Consider the following 15,793-nt stretch of genomic DNA (forward strand, 5'->3'; position numbering starts at 1 on the left):
ACTTTATATCAATTTATAGGTATTAGTTAAATATAATTCACTATATCAAGAAAAATCTGTAATTATCTTGATAAACACAGAAAAAACATTTGATAGTTCACCCATTTTTCACTTCAAAAAAAGGAATTTTGTACTTAAAATGACAGATTATTTTTAATCTGAAAATAATACCTATAAAAACAATTATAGTACACTTTATACTCTGGTGAAATATTGAAAACTTTTCCCTTAGATTGGGAATGAGACTAGGATAGCCTCTGTCACTATATGTGGGCATCTAGTAATTAACCCCTCTCCCCTTACCACTTTTTGCCCTGCCTGCTAGGAAGCTCAGCTATGCTCCATATCCTGTTTTTTGTTTCATACATTGATAAGGATTGTATTTCCCCTTCCTCCTTTATTTTTTGACCTTGCATTTGCCTGGTACTAATTGTTTCTTTTTTAATTTTTTTTTATTTATAAGCCCCTTCTGTTTTGAAGTAGTCTGGGATAAATAATTAAGTGCAGTTCAGTCAACTCTTATATGACTTTGACACATCATTTGCTGATACTGTTCCTTGGTTTCCTTATTTGTCAAACATGGATAGTTGTTCATTCTCAGGTTCTTTTACCCTTAATGAAAATTAATGAAATAGTTATAAAAATGCTTCAGAAAAGTTAAGAATATTATCCTAATGGAGGGTGCTACTTAGATCTCTCCATACAGCTCTGCATTTTTTTTCTGGTTTCAGACTTGTAATTTGCACATAAATTTTAAATGACCTCTCAAGATCTTTTCTAGTTTCTTGCCTAGTTGCTTTCTTTCTGCCTTTTTAGTTTTATAACGTCTTTTTAAAGAATTACTCAATTCCTATCAAGGTTCTTTCTGTTTTTCTCTTTTTTAAAATTTTTTTTATTATTTTTTTTCTTTCTGTTTTTCTCTTAAGCGTGACTTAAACTATTGCATTATTTCAGTTATTCAAATACATTGTTTTATAAGAGCCTTTTCTCTATACTCAAACAGCATTCAAATTTTATTTCTGTCAACTTGCCTTGAGCTTTTTAATGTTTTACATATAGAGGACGCTCATACAGAAACAATTGATTTCAAAAATCTGGCTTACAAAATGTTAGTTGTTCCCCGTCTTCGACAGAATCTGTGAGATCCAGGCTGTTGACTGCACAACAATATCGTCGTTCACGGTGAGAGAATGTGAGGGCTCGAGCAGGATGGGCTCCCGGCCACGGCGCTACTTGTTCACGGGCCACACGAACGGCAGCATTCAGATGTGGGACCTGACCACTGCCATGGATATGGTGAACAAAAGTGAAGAGAGGGGTAAGTTCCGCGCCCAGAGCTCTTCGTCGCAGGGTGTGCCTCTGACGGCAATGATGGTAATGAGGGTGTGTTTTCCCAAGATGTAGGTGGTCCCACAGAGGAGGAGCTGCTCAAGTTACTGGATCAGTGTGACCTGAGCACATCTCGCTGCGCTACTCCTAACATCAGTCCAGCAACTTCCGTGCTCCAGCACAGCCGCCTCCGGGAGTCCAGTTCCAGGTGAGGGTGGGGGTCGGGGACTGTGTCTCGGGTTTGCTTGGTTGCTTTGGGGAAGATTGGGAGATCCCGTAATCACATAGTTGTTGGAAGCCACGTTGTTCAAGGCACGTTTTTAATTCAGACTTCATGTTGATACTCAGTTTTTTTTTGTTTTTTTTTTTTTAAATAGTAATTTCTTATCCCCAAGCATATCTGATTCTTTTCATAGAAAAACACATTTTCCCTTTAACTTTTGTGACTTGCTGCCAATCTGGATGCCTTTTATGCAATCAACAGTTCATTCAAAGGAAATTAGAAAAACCACATGTCACCTTGGATAGTATGTGACACTTTGTTCCTGTTGCCTCAGGGACATATTAATCAAAGTGATGACATCATCTGTCTAATCTTGGATTTAGTTATTACGTACTTTTAATACAGTGGCTTAGTGTATCTTCCAGCTAGCACATTTTTAACAATTCCGAAATTTGAACTAAGGACCAAATACTGATTTATATTAGTTCCGCATTAGTTTTAAAGGGTCCCCCCCATCGCTTTTTTCAGTTATTTAGAAATTCAGCTGGACTGAATATGTATATGATATTATTTTCATTGGTAATTTGATACACATACAACTATGCAAACACTAATACATACTATAAAGAGTCTTAATAAGTAAATTTTTATATATAGAAATTCTTTTTTGTTTTTTTTAGATATTTTATTTATTTATTTGATAGAGATCATAAGTAGGCAGAGAGGCAGGCAGAGGCAGAGAGAGGGGGAAGCAGGCTCCCTGCTGAGCAGAGAGCCCGATGCGGGGCTCGATCCCAGGACCCTGGGATCATGACCTGAGCCGAAGGCAGAGGCTTTAACCCACTGAGCCACCCAGGCGCCCCCTACATCATTCTTTATATATGTAAATAATGTCTTTTCAGGTAGTTGAATGAGATAGGACCCTGAAAAATCTCAGAAATCTAAACTATCATTTTTAAAAACTCTCTTTCAGCCTTCAGCTCCAGCACCATGAAACCATCCACGAAGCCGCTACTTACGGTTCCATGAGGCCTTACAGAGAGAGTCCCCTGTTAGCAAGAGCAAGGAGAACTGAGAGCTTCCACAGTTACAGGGACTTCCAGACTGTTAATTTGAACAGAAATGTAGACAGAGGTGTCCCTGAAAATGGGAACGTGGGTCCAATACAAGCCGAAGTAAAGCGGGCAACAGGGGAGTGTACTGTGTCAGAGAGAAAGTCTCCTGGAACAGAAATGAAGAGTTTGAGAGAATCGGATGGTGGATTGGAAGTGCACAAAATAGCTGAAGGTCTAGAATCCAAGAAAAGGTCCTCAGAAGACGAAAATGAAAATAAAGTGGAATTACGGAAGAAAGGGGGATTTGAAGGAGGAGGATTCCTTGGGAGAAAGAAAGTTCCCTATCTGGCCTCATCCCCGAGTACTTCTGACGGAGGAACGGACTCCCCCGGGACTGCATCTCCGTCTCCTACGAAGACCACGCCATCTCCTCGGCATAAAAAAAGCGATTCTTCAGGTCAAGAATACAGCTTGTGAAAACTCACCAAAATAAATAGTTGTTTTGTTAATTTAGATGAAGGTTCACAACTTTACTGGATTTCAGTACATTCGCTTTTACACCAAAACTTCACAAGAAATTAAAACCGGAGTTCATTCGGTATCTTTTTAACAGAATTACCCAGAGTGAGGAGGTAAAAATAATTCTGTCTCTTTGGACCTTTTGGAAAGTTTTTTTAGTTTTGCAAGTACATTCAACAGATTATTTGTAAAGCAGGAGTCCATTTCAACGTTTAGCTACTCTGGATTTTGGAAGTAAAATACCGAGTCGGACTGACCTGGGGCGCACTGCACTTGGGCATCCCTGAGGGCGCAGGGACCAGCAGATGGCGCTCCTGATCTCATCGTGCTTGAGATTTGTCTCGCATCGTCCTGTGAAGTGAATCACATTAAATCTCTCTGGATAGTCTCCCAAAACTTCTTGTGATTGCCACGTGTTTACCAGATATTTAAGGAGGTGCTATGTTTGTGAAAAATTACCTAATTCAGAAACACTATTAATGTTGACCACCAGATTACACTATGTAGTAGGCAGTCCCTTCGGATGTTTTTCTTAAATCGTGGGTCATTTTCTGATTCTCATTATTTGGAGTTCTTAAATCTTAGCAAGTGTCACCAATATTAAATACCCAAAGTCCATTTAAACTTTCTTTAAAGTTGGAGCAGTTGTCTGCATTTGAAACAGTTGAAATAAAAAATAATAAGGCTAGAGCTTTGCGTGCCCAGAAGGGAAACCATCCTAGTCTTCCGTCTGCCTTGTCTGATTTAGGGGGCCACGTGTTTCCCCCCACTGTCAATAATGAAAATAATTAAGTCAGAATGTCGCCATATTGTTAAGCTTCTAAGACGGCAGTTCTCAACTTTTGGTTAAAGGTTTTGGCTGCTATACAAATAATTGTTTTAAAATATATTTTGAATTATGAGACAAATTTTTTGTACCTTTTTTTTCGTTTGGAATACTTTTCAAGTTTCTGCACATAGGGCAATTGTAAATTTAAAGCATTAAGCATTTATTGGTGAATAATGTATATATTCCCTGTCAAGAAATATGAGTGAAATTGAAATAAATTCTTTAAAGTTTACTATATTGCTAGTGGTTTCACAACACTTGTATTTATTTATCAATGAAGTCTAATAAAATTGATTAAGACGATGTGTTCTCGGTTATTTAAGGAGTAGTTATGCTGTTTGAAGTACACCTATAAGGTTGGCTGGGGTCTGCTTCCGGCGGTAAGAAGGGGGTAAGAAGAGGGGGAGAGGGGGAATGGAAGAGGCCCAAAGGCTGACTTACATTCTCATTGAGGGGGAGGGTCGGGCCCAACATCCTTGCCATATTGCTAAGGATTTGCCATTATCTTCATAGCCACCTTTCCCCTTCCCAGAGTCAGGTAAAAGGTGGGTGGGCGAGTAAGAAAATGAGTGAAAAAGTTTGTATTTAACCAGCCTTCTCCAAGAGTAAGGCCATGGGGTAGGGAGGAGCTGGAGACTATGACATAGCAAAAGCCCATAAAGAGGCAACTCGCTGAAGCACGGGTTGCAGTCTACTACGAGGCAGATCTTTTTGTTTCTCTCACTTAGGAGAGTTTGAACCTTGATGCCGTGACGGGGGTTGGAGCCTGCCTGGCGCTTTGTCGCCTGGAGCAGATGATCCGTTCTGGGCCTCAGCATTTTCCTTCTGCCTACCTCAGGAGGTGTTTCTGTCACTGAAAAAACTTGAGCTGAATCTATATACTTCGTGTTTGATGAACAACAGGAACAGAATTAGAATTGTCACAGTGAGGAGAGTGTTTCCACTAATTCTGTATTTCAGAGCCGTCTCAGAAGGACTCACACACCGGCTGCAGAGGTACTGCTCCCCTCAGTTTATAGAGGCGATCATGAGGAGAAATTACTTAGCCACAAGTCTTGTCAGCGACCAAGCCAACTTTTGAACCCACGTCTGCCTGTTTCGGGAGCCTGTGGTCTTGTTCTGGCTTTCTCATCAAGGCTGATACATGGCCCTCACCTCAGGTTAGGCACGGACACTTGGTGGGGCCTCCAGACCTGCCAAGTTCAAATCTGGTGGGTGGGGCCCACGCTTTGTAAAAAGCCCCACGGTTGATTCTAACGGGCACTGATGGCTGAGATCAGAACATCCTATTAAATGGGCTCACCCTTATCATCATCATTTATGTGTAAATTATAACTCGGAGCTGTTAGTGTGTTTTCATAAACCTTGTTTACATTGAAAAATTAAGCAAACCATCTTGAGATGAATTTACATGATATTTGTGTGTTGGAAATAAACTGCTCAGATGTGACATAATTAAGTTCTTTATCCCTGAATCACTCCATCTGGCCTATGTTTTATTTACAGGTTGTTCGAGCTGAATTCTATTGATGACAGCAATGACTTTAAGATCATCAGGTACACGGACAGATTAGTATTTAGGTTTTCCATTTAGTGGAAACAACAACATCTCATCTATAAATAAAATTTTTAATAGAGATTCTAAAAACATGGCTACACACTCTTATCATACCGCTAATATTAGGAGTAACAGTAGTTCTGAAGCCGGGAAGGTGGTCTCTGGGAGTGGTCAGACCTGTGTGGGGAGATTAAGAACCAACTGAAAGGGATTTGTAGAGACCTCATCGTCCTTTGTGCTGTATCCCGGGGCACAGTCCCTGAGCACAGCTAGCAGCTCAGCCCCTGAGCGCCTCTGGGTTGCTTTCCACCTTTGCTACTGGCTCTCGACACCAGAACCCCCGGATCTCCTGTAGGCTTTGAAAAGCTCAGTGGGCACCTGGGTGGCTCAGTGGGTTAAGTAAGCCTCTGCCTTCTCTCAGGTCATGATCTCAGGGTCCTGGGATCGAGCCCCGCATTGGGCTCTCTGCTCAGCAGGGAGCCTGCTTCCCTTCCTCTCTCTCTGCCTGCCTCTCTGCCTACTTGTGCTCTCTGTCTGTCAAATAAATAAATAAAAACCAAGGAAAGCTCTTGATGCCTCAGCCCCATAACAGACAACTGAATCCATCCCCAGGGATGAGTCTACACGTTACTGAGGCTGGGGACACAATACCAGCGCAATGAACAAAATCTTGGGCTTCTCAGAAAGGTGAAAGTCAGGTTCAGAGTGTTGCAGGGGGCAATGTTCTTGGTGGGAGCCATACAGGCTTTCGTCCAGCTATGGGATCAAAATGTAAACGATGCAGCGAAACTAATTCATGTAATAACTAAATGTCTAGTTAGGTTCAATGGAGAATGATTTAATATAAAATCCCCTGCAGTTCTCTGTGTTCTTTAGGTTCTACGCTGTGATGGTGGCATCCAGGTGGCTCAGTCGGTTGAGCGTCTGCCTTCAGCTCAGGTCATGATTTCAGGGTCCTGGGATCGAGACCCACATCGGGTTCCCTGCTCTGTGGGGAGCCTGCTTCTCTCTTTGCCTCTTTCTGTTTTTCATGAATTAAAAAAAAAAAAAAAGTAGCAATGTGAGGAAACCATTTTTAAAAAGTTTTAAATTGTGATAAAGGTATTTAGTTAATTTTTCAAAAATGAGGAAGACCTCAATCTAAATCCACCTGTAACCAGCAAATCATATTTGCAGAAGAGTAGACCAAGGATAAAGATGCAAGCTTATGACTGGAAAAAAGCACTTTTCCCCTATATGCCTTAAGTAGCTCATGTGATTCAGAAATCAGCCTTGGTTAAGACTCATTTGTGAAGTGAGCTTTAAACTACTTGACCCAGAATCAACAAATGGTATTAAAACCAGTAAACTAAATTAGCCAATCCTGTGTTTCCATTTTAGAAAGTATAAAACTTGGCAAGAAAAAAAGAATCTTATAATTTGTACATCCATTGCCAAGGGCGCACAATTATTTCAGATTTGTTTGCTTAACATAGTTCTGATGAGGGGGCAGAACTTGGGTTTAATGCTGGTCTGTGCTTTTGACATTGACACTTAGAGTTGGCAAGGTTTGTTGGGAGTTGGTCAGTCTGACGAGCTGTTCCTCCACAGATGTGGCGAAAGCCCCAGTACCCCAGAATCCAGAGTCTGGCTTGTTTTGAGCCAGAATAAGGTTATCCCTTATTTTACAGATTTTTGCTAGTTCAGCTTTGGGAAAATCCACCTACCCCTCAATTAACTCACAAAATGCTGTCAGACAATTGTGTATGAGACCTAGAGATTCAAAATAGTTTCCTGGGATCCTTAAGTAGACCTTTAAGAATAAGGAAGACTTTTTTTTTTTTTAACATTGTTTTCCATGAAGAACAAACTTGAATACCTTTAATTTTATGTTGATAACTTGGGGAAAAAATGTCTTACTGTAGGACTTTCACCAATGACTAATCCAAATAGAGCAGATGACAGAACTTGTGACCCATGGAAATTGGAACCGTGGAAAATCACCCGCTCTTAGTGACTCTAGGGCTAAAAACAGTGAGGTCCCTGAAATGAAGGGTATAGCACAGAGTAATAGACACGTAGCTATACGTAGGATTTATATGCTTATGTATCATCTTGTGTTTATGTGTGTTATTTTAAACAATTTCAAAGCTGGAAGGAGCATAAAATGTGCCTTTTTAAAATTCTACATAGGCTAATTAAATAATGCAAATATTTAACCAAGTGAAAGGTGCTAAGTTAAAGATGTCAGTATTCCCGGGTAATCAGTGAATTGACAGTTTTATGGAAAGTTCTGTAGTTTCAAAACCATGTAAAATATGTGGGAAATAGCTCTTTAGTCCTTTTCATAAGATTCATAAATACAAGGATGGAGGTTTACAAGTTTACGTGGTGCTCTGTCAAAAGGTTGGTGAAAACTTTTTTTTTCCATTAAGTTTGGTAAATACTTATCCCTAAACATTGTCATTAAATTGGACTGTCAGTCCAGTGTGTATCCCTCAGTGCCATTCTGTAACTGATTGAGCTTGCCTGAAGCTCGAATTTTACTTTGTAGCTATGATCATTAGAATTATTCTTCCAGGATCGTGTTCTTACAGGATTGAATGGAGAAAAGGGACTGAAAGGAGCAGTAGTGACATCCTCTCAGAAAACCTGCTTTGTTTTTAAACTAGTAACTTCACTTACTTGTTACAACTGTGGGACAATTTGAAATTGTCACTAATTATTCATTTAACCAATGGAGCCACTGTTGGAGCCAAGTGAAAATTACATGCTTATTTAAGCTTCCACAAAGTTAAGAGCAAAGTAAGTATTTTCATACTGACAGTACCCCTTATTTCAGACCACCAGAAAAACAGACCTCTATTAAGGATGAACAATTTCAAAAACAATTCTTGTTTTTTTTTTTTTTTTAAGGATTACAGAATAAGAAGAAGCAATGGCTTTTTAGCATATATGATGTGTCAGTCCGTGGGGATTGGGGATGGGGCATGGGGATGGGGCGTGGGGCAGGCATTTCAGGTTTCTGTGATGCAAGTTTCCATCCTTCACAGGTGGGTGTCAGTGAACGTGGTGTGCTCCTTAGTCACAGAGCTGAAGCCTTTGATGGCATTCATCAGGTCCTCTTCATCCACATACTGGAAAATAAGCCAATCGCCATTGATTAGGACAGTCACTGTTAATAGTATTGGCCATCGGTTGATAGTTCTATCAATCTAATATAGAAAGTACTCTGTAAATATTCTGTTAAAGGGGCGCCTGGGTGGCTCAGTAGGTTAAAGCCTCTGCCTTCGGCTCAGGTCATGATCTCAGGGTCCTGGGATCAAGGCCCACATCGGGCTCTCTGCTCAGCAGGGAACCTGCTTCCTCCTCTCTGCCTACTTGTGATCTCTCTCTCTCTCTCTCTGTCAAATAAATAAATTAAAAAAAAAATCTTTAAAAAAAAAAATTCTGTTAAAGGCTAACATCCTACACTCAAAACTCTAAGGCGTGGTTTGTGACTGCCCTTCCCTTAAGTTTACCTTAAAGAAAGGATCACATCACATGTACACATGAACTGTGGACTAATCCAAAATGTCATTTGAGTGTTATGGTGCGCCATACCTCAACCTTGCTAAACCTCAGTTTTCTTATCTGTAAAGTGGGGAGATTATATTTTTCATGTTTATTTTCTATTTTTATTTGTGTGTTTTTTATATACATATATATTATATCTACATATATAATAGATATAGATATAGATATAGATAGATATGCAAATAAACCTAAGATTTAGTTCAAAATGCAAGCAGAAGAGACAGAATGCATGCTATTTTGCTCCATTGCTTCCCACTCTCTTACTCTATTTTGTATTTATCGAAGAGGGCTAGTAAGAGTGTTTATAACGTTATAATGAACAGATGATTTTTCAAGTATCGGCAACTTCCAAAGCTTTCTCCAAGTTGCCTTGCACATCGCCTATTGCTGCTACTGTCAAAAGCAAGCAGAACTGTCACTAGAGTGTCACAGTGAGGACTGAGGACTCTGTAATCAAAGGATGGTTTCAAGATACCAGTTCCATTGACAAATTACTGTGTATCCTTGGGTGGGGACACATAGGCATCTAAGCCCTCAATTATGTTGTCATGTTGTCTCCCATAAACTCGCCATTTTGCATGTCAAGTGTGATCAATTAACAATCCCTTATGTTTCAACCTAATGTAATTATTCCTCCATTTAGAAACTTCAGATCTAGAATGGAATCCCGGAATTCAAGAGCCATCACAACGTCAAGCAGGCCCATAACTTCAAAATGCGTATCGTAAAACATCGTCCTGAACCAGTCAAAGAGAACGGCGCATTTTATTCTATTTTTCCCTATGACTGGAACCTGGAGCTAGGAAATCTGCTGTATTCCTTGCGGTTAGTTAAGAAAGTCTTCATGGAAAACCTCGACCTTTCAGTGAAGGAAAAATGAGAACCGAGAGGAGTGCAAGGGTCCAGAAGCAGAAGCAGATGCTTGAAAGATACGGAGGTGACGAGTTCTGCCTCCGAGAAGCATGCAGAGGAGCTGCGGTCTTAGTGGGCTGCTCTACCGGCTCACCGCCCCAAAGGAACGGGTGCTCCAGGTACTGGGGCGCCTGGGTGGCTCAATGGGTTAAAGCCTCTGCCTTCGGCTCAGGTCATGATCCCAGGGTTCTGGGATCGAGCCCCACATCGGGCTCTCTGCTCAGTGGGGAGCCTGCTTCCCCCTCTCTCTCTCTGCCTGCCTCTCTGCCTGCTTGTGATCTCTGTCAAATAAATAAAATCTAAAAAAAAAAAAAAAAAAAAAAAAGAAGAAGTCCAGGTACTTGGACAGAAGGTACAGGCAGAAGTTTGATGGTTGGTAAAAACTCTAGGATTTTATCTATTTCAGCCACTAGGGACTTAAACAAATATTAGATAATAATGGGGTTAACTTTCAAAGGGTCAATTATATGTATCCACTGGACTGAAATCATGAAGGCTGAAGTTCATACACAGCAATGTCTTATTTATCATGACTTTCTGAGTTTCTTGGAAAAGAGCCATTGAGCCTATCAAAAGAACTGCTCTTTCTTTTCTTTTTTTTTTTTTTTTAAAGATTTTATTTATTTATTTGACAGAGAGATCACAAGTAGGCAGAGAGGCAGGCAGAGAGAGGGCGGGGAGCAGGCTCCTTGCTGAGCAGAGAGTCCAATGCTGGGCTTGATCCTAGGACCCCAAGATCATGACCTGAGCCGAAGGCAGAGGCTTAACCCACTGAGCCACCCAGGTGCCCCAGAACTGCTCTTTATCCTCTAACCACAAACCAGAAGGAAGAAGGTGATGCACTTCTTTTGCTTTTTTGTTTGTTTTTTTTTTTTTTTTTAGACCAATTCCAGTGTTCCCAATCACCGTCCGCCTGTCTCTTCCCTTGCAGAGTGCTGGGAGGCAACAGTCTGTGAGGGACAGAAAGCTCCAGGACATCTCTTTACCGATACCTTTTGGGTGGCGGATCAAAGGCTCTGGATAAGGAGGGTCCCGGGTGGCTCAGTCGGTGAGGCGTCAGACTCTTGTTTTCAGCTCAGGTCCTGGCCTCAGTGTCATGAGACTAAGCCCCACATTGGGTTCTGCGCTCCGTGGGGCGTCTGCTGGATAGTCTCTCTCTGCCCGTCCCCCCACTCGTAAACGCTCTCTCCCTGCCCCCTCTCAAATAAATAAATACATCTTTTAAAAAAAAGGCTCTTGGGATGCCTGGATAGGTCGGTCACTTGGGCATGTGCCTTCGGCTCAGGTAACGATCTCAGCATCGTGGGATCCAGTCCCACATCAAGCTCCTTGGTCAGCAGGGAGCCTGTTTCTCCCTCCATCTGCTTTGTCTGCTGTTCCCCCTGCTTGTGTGCTCGCTTGCTCTCTCTCTCTGACAAATAAATAAAATCTTAAAAAAAAAAAAAAGGCTCTGGATAAGGAAATCAACTCACCAGTCCACTGTCGTGGCCCATGATGGTTTCCCACAGTGAGTCATCAATCAAGACCCTCTTGTCTTGAATGTCCATGAGCTGGCTGACGCTGCGGTGGAGGGAGCCTTGGGAATAGGTGCGGCTTCTTCGGCTCTGACTTGGGATCCTGAGGACGGATATGCTCTGGTTGCTCCTAATGCTGATGGGTGTCCCAGACCGGGGGATTCTGGTGTTAGCTAACCCCTGAAAAGAAAGTCGCTGTTGGTAATTAGAGTCTCAAGAAAATGGGCTTGAAATACAACAGAAAATTGTGTGTCACACATTGTCAGTGAAGGAACACACCATATCCTACTGCAGAATTTAGGTTATCTGGAATACTGTGGCCCCTGGTTTCTTGGTAAGGGTGAGATGATGAAGCAATAGTCATGTTAGACACCCAGTGTTCTTAGCACCTGGAGAGTTCATGCCCTAGTGCTCTGGCTGTTGTTCCCCGTAGATAAGAGCTTCTGCTTTGCAAAGTTGTGGGTGAAGGAGATAGAGGTTGGGTGTACAAAGTAATCCCTTCATGAGACATGTCACCACAGAGCCTGTGTCTTGAGATCAATGTTTTCCCAGAGCAACGTTAATAATGGTCTCTCCTGTACCCCTGGGGCTAATAATACATTATATGTTTCTAAAAAAATAAAAGGGGCACCTGGGTTGCTCAGTGGGTTAAGCCACTGCCTTCGGCTCGGGTCATGATCTCAGGGTCCTGGGATCGAGCTCCACGTTGGGCTCTCTGCTCAGCAGGGAGCCTGCTTCCCCCTGCCTCTCTGCCTACTTGTGATCTCTCTCTCTGTCAAATAAATAAATAAAATCTTTTAAAAAAATTATTAAAAAGTTAAAAAAAAAAGGGTCTCTCCTGGTTGCCAAGTGAGCACGGTTGTGTTATATTTCAAAATTTCTGGATTTGTGTAGGAAATGGACTCTTCCCGCCCTCTGTTCTCATTCATATTGTTCTATTTGTTGTAAGATTCAGCCTTCAAAATAAATCAGGTCTGGTATTAACATCAGAAAGACAAAGGCACTACATGGTCAGAACCCAGAAAATGCTCTAAGAGAACCGAGCTACTGTAAACGTCTGAGGTTTGATTTAGCTCGTCCAGTGGAATGTTCCTGCTTTCCATTGTGCAGTCAACACATCACGCAGAAGATCATGCGTTCATGCAGCACACGGAGGTACCTCAAAGTGCATGGTGTAACTTTTTAGGGTCACATTGCTTGACACATCAGATATATCGGCCACAGAGTCAAACTGAGAACAAATGGGGAGGCATCAGTTAGTGTCTGGAACAAACAAAATGACCATAAAACAAATTCTTTGTTTCTCCAATGATAGCACAATCATTCTGAGAGGCATCTCAGGGGTGTGTGTGTGTGTGTTGCAGGGATAGCTCTCACCCACCTCCCCAAGTGAAAAGAACGTCAGTCTGAAACACTGAGCAGGGGATTCCCGCCTGGTCCCATTCAGAATCTTAGCCATTGTTTCTGGAGCTCAGGGACACCAACAATGGCTCTTTATTTTGCTCTACTAACGCAAATTTTACTCTCCTCTGTTTGACTAACTTTCACTAATATTCCTCCAACTTTGTGAGAACGGTTTACTTTCAATGTTTTTTTTAAAGCATCAGAAGAAGGTTTGCAAGTGCATGTTATTACCTGGGTAGGATTAATTTAGGATATTTCAGTAGGTTCCAGAATACTGCCCAGGGTTCTGGGACACTCCAGATTTCACTCCTGCTAACCCTCCAGGACGTGTGACTGACACTCTCAATATTGAAGATGAGCGAATGTGGGGACCTGCCAGTCCCCACCAGCCCTTTCCCTCCTCACACCTCTCTTGGCCAATGAGCAAAAGTTAACCCATTGGGAGCCACTCTGCTTCTCCCCAGTGGCGAGGAGTATATGGGAAGAGGGTGTCTCAATTCTTTGGTCTGCTCATCCCAGTTGAAGTCCAGGTCTAGTCCCAGAGGCAGCTTGGCCTTGTTTTGCAGGGACTAAAAGCGCTAATCAGCAGCCCCCACCTGTTTTGTTTTGTTTTTCCATGTTTTTAAATATTTTCATGATAAATACAGTTAACATGAGATCTACTCTCTTAGCAGACTGGCAATATAGTATCGTTATCTACAGGGACAATGTGTACGGCAGATCTCTAGGATGTCGTCATCCTGCAGAACTGAACCTTTATAAAACCTGCTAATAAGCAATTCCCCATTTCCCTCTCCCCACCTTGGCACCCACCATATTTTGCTTCCATGAATCTGGCTATTTTAGATCCCTCATATAAGTGGAATCATGGAATCCCCCCAACCTGTTTTCATTGGTTACAAGACTATACAAACCCCTTACAGGAATTATATTCTACGTATTTTATTTTTAGCTCATTTATGGCTATTCTCAGGCTTTACTGAGCATCTGGCTTCCAGGGTGCTGGTTGAAGTAGCAGATCCTTTTGTTTCCTTCTCAGAGCCTCAGGTCCTGCTTCTACGTGATGCTGATGCTGACAGTTCATGGGCCACACTTTGATGAAACAAAGCTTGACGAGACTCATGAGAACCGTAAGCAATGGCACCATCCAGAGTAACTTCCCGCTGAATGATGTGGTTGCTTCTTGATCCCTCAGTTAGCCAAGTGGACAAAACTGGATTCGTCCTCGGGAAGGGTAATGAGGAAGAAGTGCCTGCCTGTAGGGTTTGGGTCAAGAAACAGGAGATTTGATCTCTGAAAGGAGTTACAACAATGGAATGTGGGGAAGTTTTCTGGAAGCACACCTCACATGACAGAGTAGAGGAACCCAGCAGAGCTCCAGAGTTTCTCTTCCACGTTCTCCATGCGCCCCCTATGGCCCAGGCTTGATTTAGCTGGTCTCCTCAGGCTAGAGAGATCTCAGGTCTTCTGGGCTCTTCCATGTATTTCTGAACTCCAGAAGTGGTGGTGCTTCTTTCATCTAAGAACATGGCTTCCTCAGAGAGTTCCTCTTCAGCAAGGGAAAACTGTAAAGTATCTGCTCTTCAGTGAGAATCTTCTAATGAACATACACTGAATAGTAGCACATGGCCAGTGGTCTGAGTTGGGCATTCAATATTCATTCACTTCACAAATATTTGTGGAATATCTATTATATGCCAGGCACTGTTCTGGGTATTGGGGTACAACAGTAAATGACCCACAAAATCCCTGCCCTTGGGGAGCTCACATTCTCTTTGAGAATCTGCTATGGTTATCTTGTGGTGATGGCACAATGGAAGTAGACTAGGAAGTTAGGAAATTTAATTTCACAAGGAAGGGAAGGTGACATTTGTGCAGGGACCTGCATGAAGTGAGAGTGGAAGCCACCAGAGAGAAGAGCAGGAGCAATGGCCCAGGGGGAGGAGCTTGATGTGCTCAGCGAGGAAGGAGACTTAGAGAGCAAAGAGTGGGAGGAGGTAGGTTTGGTGAGTGCTGAGGACCAGATGATGGGGATGTTGTCTTGGCTTCTCCCCCACCAAGACACTGTCCCATGGCTAGACACAAACCATGGTCTCAGAGGGATGACAGTCTTTGTGCCCACACTTCCACTATTTGGGCATGGTATGGCTTTGTCAGAGCCTTAACCACTGTTTGTTGCCAGGTCGTGGAAGGTGAAGAGATCTGGATGGCAGGTGATTCACTCATTTCTATTTTTTAAAGTGTTGCAACTCAACTGGTTTGACCCGGCTTCTGTGCTTAATTTTGGTGCTGCTGTGATACTATGATTTATAATAAATATATATTTGGTCCCCTTGGAATTTCTTAAGTGAGGAGAGCCACAAGGTGTCTTTTGTTATGTTAATGAGTGACTTTTGGACCCACCTAAGGCTGGTTGTCAGGAGAACCAACTCTGTGATTAGAGCATTGGGAATTTCAGTTCTCACTCATCATACTCCCAACTCCACCTCTAGGGAGGGGAGAGAGACTGGAGGTTGAATTAGCAGCTAGTAGCCAATGACCCGATCAATCACACCTAAGTGATAAAGCCTCCATTGCTGGGGTGTAAGAGCTTCTGGGTTGGTGAACCGTGGAGGTGCTGGGAGTGGCGAGATCAGAGGGTGAGGAAGCCCCGCAGCATCCCTCCCCCACCCCCACGCCCTACACAGCTCTTCCATCTGGCTCTTCCTGAGTTCTATCCTTTTGTAATAAACTAATAATCCAGTAAGTAAAATGTTTCTCTGAGTTCTGTGAGCTGTTCTTGCAAACCAATTGAACCCAAGGAGGGGTGATTGGGAATTCCAGTCTGTAGCTGGTCTGTCAGAAGCCCGATGGCAGCCTGGACTTGTGACTGGTGTCTAAAGTTGAGGGGCGGGG

At 42.5% G+C, this 15,793-nt stretch overlaps 2 protein-coding genes across 3 annotated transcripts in view; one reads left to right on the plus strand and one right to left on the minus strand.

Moving 5' to 3' along the window:
- Positions 1–4,251, plus strand: part of LOC111151120 (potassium channel tetramerization domain containing 3) — a 51,422-nt gene extending 47,171 nt beyond the window's left edge. Inside the window, exons 16-18 of one of the 2 annotated variants that reach the window (XM_022508905.1) lie at positions 1,134–1,318; positions 1,399–1,537; positions 2,526–4,251. In XM_022508905.1, the coding sequence (XP_022364613.1) occupies positions 1,134–1,318; positions 1,399–1,537; positions 2,526–3,084 (883 nt within the window). In that variant the 3' untranslated portion in view covers positions 3,085–4,251. The remainder of the gene's footprint in view (positions 1–1,133; positions 1,319–1,398; positions 1,538–2,525) is intronic. The other variant, XM_022508906.1, reaches the window with a different exon arrangement.
- A 4,288-nt stretch (positions 4,252–8,539) lies between these two features.
- LOC111151119 (usherin) overlaps positions 8,540–15,793 on the minus strand; it is a 680,307-nt gene continuing 673,053 nt past the window's right edge. Inside the window, exons 70-71 of the mRNA XM_022508904.1 lie at positions 11,453–11,674; positions 8,540–8,629 (exon numbers count right to left, since the gene is read on the minus strand). Of these exons, the coding sequence (XP_022364612.1) occupies positions 8,540–8,629; positions 11,453–11,674 (312 nt within the window). The remainder of the gene's footprint in view (positions 8,630–11,452; positions 11,675–15,793) is intronic.

The sequence above is a fragment of the Enhydra lutris genome, unplaced genomic scaffold (genome assembly GCF_002288905.1).
Source record: "Enhydra lutris kenyoni isolate GAN:26980312 unplaced genomic scaffold, ASM228890v2 scaffoldscaffold25, whole genome shotgun sequence".
NCBI lineage: Eukaryota > Metazoa > Chordata > Mammalia > Carnivora > Mustelidae > Enhydra > Enhydra lutris.